The sequence below is a fragment of the Saprolegnia parasitica genome (assembly GCF_000151545.1).
Source record: "Saprolegnia parasitica CBS 223.65 unplaced genomic scaffold supercont2.772, whole genome shotgun sequence".
Taxonomy (NCBI): Eukaryota; Oomycota; class Saprolegniomycetes; order Saprolegniales; family Saprolegniaceae; genus Saprolegnia; species Saprolegnia parasitica.
The window spans coordinates 1-2981 of NW_012157166.1; the positions used below are offsets into that span (position 1 = coordinate 1).

The 2981-nt window shown below is 59.3% G+C and overlaps 1 protein-coding gene across 1 annotated transcript; it reads right to left on the bottom strand.

The window, feature by feature from the left end:
* Positions 1–68: 68 nt before the first annotated feature.
* Positions 69–2437, bottom strand: SPRG_17781 (hypothetical protein; the record flags this gene model as incomplete). Its single annotated transcript, XM_012357178.1, has 5 exons — positions 69–318; positions 377–1087; positions 1244–1799; positions 1842–2076; positions 2134–2437. Coding segments are annotated over 5 exons (2056 nt in total), but the record flags the coding sequence as incomplete, so codon positions are not given.
* Positions 2438–2981: the final 544 nt, after the last annotated feature.

Below are 2981 nucleotides of genomic sequence, written 5' to 3' on the forward strand. Positions count from 1 at the left end.
GTCGGCATAGTCGTCGGGCGGGCAAAACCCCATATCACCCGTACATGTAGCAGCGATCGAGCACGGACCTGCCGCCGTGTCACCGCAAACGGTACCCGACGGCAGGTACTTGTCGACGCACTTGCCGTTGCCGTCGCAGAAATCTTGTCCGTCGCAGGGGTTGTCGTTGCACGTTCCCGTGCACTTGGTCGTCGTCGGCGCAAACTTGTCGACGGGACATTGACTACCGGTACCGGTGCACGTCTCGGGAGCATCGCAGTCGCTCGCCGACGGACGGCACACCGTCGTCGACGGTAGATACACGTCGACGCAGTTGCCCTGTCCGTCGCAACGATCTTGTCCGTCGCACAGATTGCCGTTGCAAGTACCCGTGCACGTCTTGGTCGACGCCGCAAATCCATCGCGCGGACAGAAACCAGAATTGCCGGTGCCAGGATTCAGCGACATCGCACTGGCCCTTGGACGGTCGGCACACCGTCGTCGTCGGCAGGTACTCGTCAACGCAGTTGCCTCTGCCATCGCAGTAGTCGACACCGTCACACGCTCCGCCGGTGCTCAAGCCAGAGCACGTCGTCGTCACAGACGCAAACGCGTCGGCAGGGCACGCGCCGCTGCTTCCCGTGCACGATTCGGCGATATCGCACTGCCCCTTGGACAGACGGCACACCGTGGTCGATGGGAGATACTTGTCTTCGCAGTTGCCCTTACCGTCGCAGTAGTCGACGCCGTCACACGCTCCGCCGGTGCTCGAGCCGGAGCACTTGGTGGTCGCACTTGCAAAACTGTCGGTCGGACACGCGCTCTCTTTACCCGTGCAGGTCTCGGCCACGTCGCAGGCACCCACCGACGCACGGCACACCGTCGTCGACGGCAGGTACATGTCGACGCAGTTGCCCTTGCCGTCGCAGAGATCTTTTCCGTCGCATGCGCCACCCGACTGAGTTCCCGTGCACGTCGTGGAGCTCGCTGCAAAGGCGTCGGTTGGGCAGGTGCCACTCTTCCCGGTGCAAAACTCGGATACGTCGCATTGGCCCTTGGATGCACGGCACACCGTCGTCGACGGCAGGTACTTGTCGATGCAGTTGCCCTTACCGTCGCATGTATCGACATCATCGCAAGGGCTGCCGTTGCACGTGCCCGTGCAAGTTGTGGAAGATGGCTGGAATGCGTCAGCGGGACAGAAGCCACTCGTTCCGGTACACGATTCTGCCACGTCACATTGGCCCTTGGATGCACGGCACACCGTCGTTGACGGCAAGTAGATGTCGACGCAGTTGCCCTTGCCGTCGCATAAGTCGACGCCGTCGCATGGGTTGCCGTTGCAGGTACCAGAGCATGTCGTCGTCACAGACGCAAAGGCATCGGTTGGGCAGAAGCCACTCGTTCCTGTGCAAACTTCAGCCTCGTCGCATTGACCCTTGGACGCGCGGCACACCGTCGTCGTCACAGACGCAAAGGCATCGGTTGGGCAGAAGCCACTCGTTCCTGTGCAAACTTCAGCCTCGTCGCATTGACCCTTGGACGCGCGGCACACCGTCGTCGACGGCTGATAGTTGTCGACGCAGTTGCCCATTCCGTCGCACTTGTCGACACCATCGCAGGGGTTGCCGTTGGAAGTACCGGTGCAAGTCATCGAAGATGGCTGGAATGCGTCAACGGGGCAGGTGCCACTCGATCCGGTGCAGAACTCAGATACGTCGCACTGGCTCTTGGACGCGCGGCACACCGTCGTCGAAGGCAAGTAGATGTCGACGCAGTTGCCCTTGCCGTCACATTTGTCAACACCGTCGCATGGGTTGCTGTTGCTCGCGCCAGTACATGTTGTTGTAGATGACGCGAACAAGTCGGCAGGACACGCGCTGGCCGTGCCAGAGCACATCTCGGCCTCATCGCACTGGCCCTTGGACGCACGGCACACCGTAGTGGATGGCAAGTACTTGTCGACGCAGTTACCAAAACCGTCGCACATGTCTTGGCCATCACAGGGGCTGCCGTTGTTGGTGCCGGTGCACGTCATGGACGAGGATTTGAATGCGTCGACGGGACACGTGCTGGCCGTGCCAGAGCAAACCTCGGCTACATCGCATGCACCATCGGCTTGACGACACACCGTCTCGGAGCCTTTGAAGGCACTGACGCACGTGCCAAGGTCGTCGCAGTAATCATTGGCGTCGTCGTCGCACGAGCCGCCGTTCGAGCAACTCTTGCCAGGACACTTGGTACGCGCCGGCTTGTACGCACTGACGCATTCGGCTTTGGCGTTGCAATAGTCGTTGGCGTCGTCGTCGCAAGCGCCCCCGTTCGTGCAACTCTGGCCCGGGCACTTGGCACCCACTCCCAGTGGCGTGTACTCGCAATAGCCAGACGTACCGCACGTGGTACTGTAGCATGCTCGAGCTGGGCATTCGTTGGCGCTCTTGCACACCTTGGCCGCGGCCTCCAAGACATATTCATGCCGACCGGAGTCGTCTCCATAAGATCCATGGCAACCGAGAGCCCGATCGCGTTGGCCACGACGCAGACCCTGAGAAGCTTCATGGCAAAAAGCAAAATGGAAGGTACGAGACGACTGCATCGCCCGCTGTCGATCTCGAACAAGAACAAGAAGGTCCACCCGCATAATTCGAACACAATCGCAACTCTTCGACGCGAAACGTAGGCTACGTCTTTCTATCCTTCGAGTTCGACGTCCGCTTTCGGACTGATAGCGGGCTTCGTGGTGCATTCTTCGCGGTACATGGAGTACCTTGGTCCATATTGCGCTGTGAGATTGGGAACGAGCTACGCACCAACCACCCTTATGCATGTTTTAAACATAAGAATGCTGCTCAAATCTACGCATTGCATTGAACAAGATATCTTTGAGATAGCAACGAACATCGTGCCCCTCGAGCAAAGTGAAGAACCGCCCAAGATCGACATTGTCGGATTGACCGAAATATCGAAATCTACTGCGAGAACAAGGTGACTGACTCATGGGA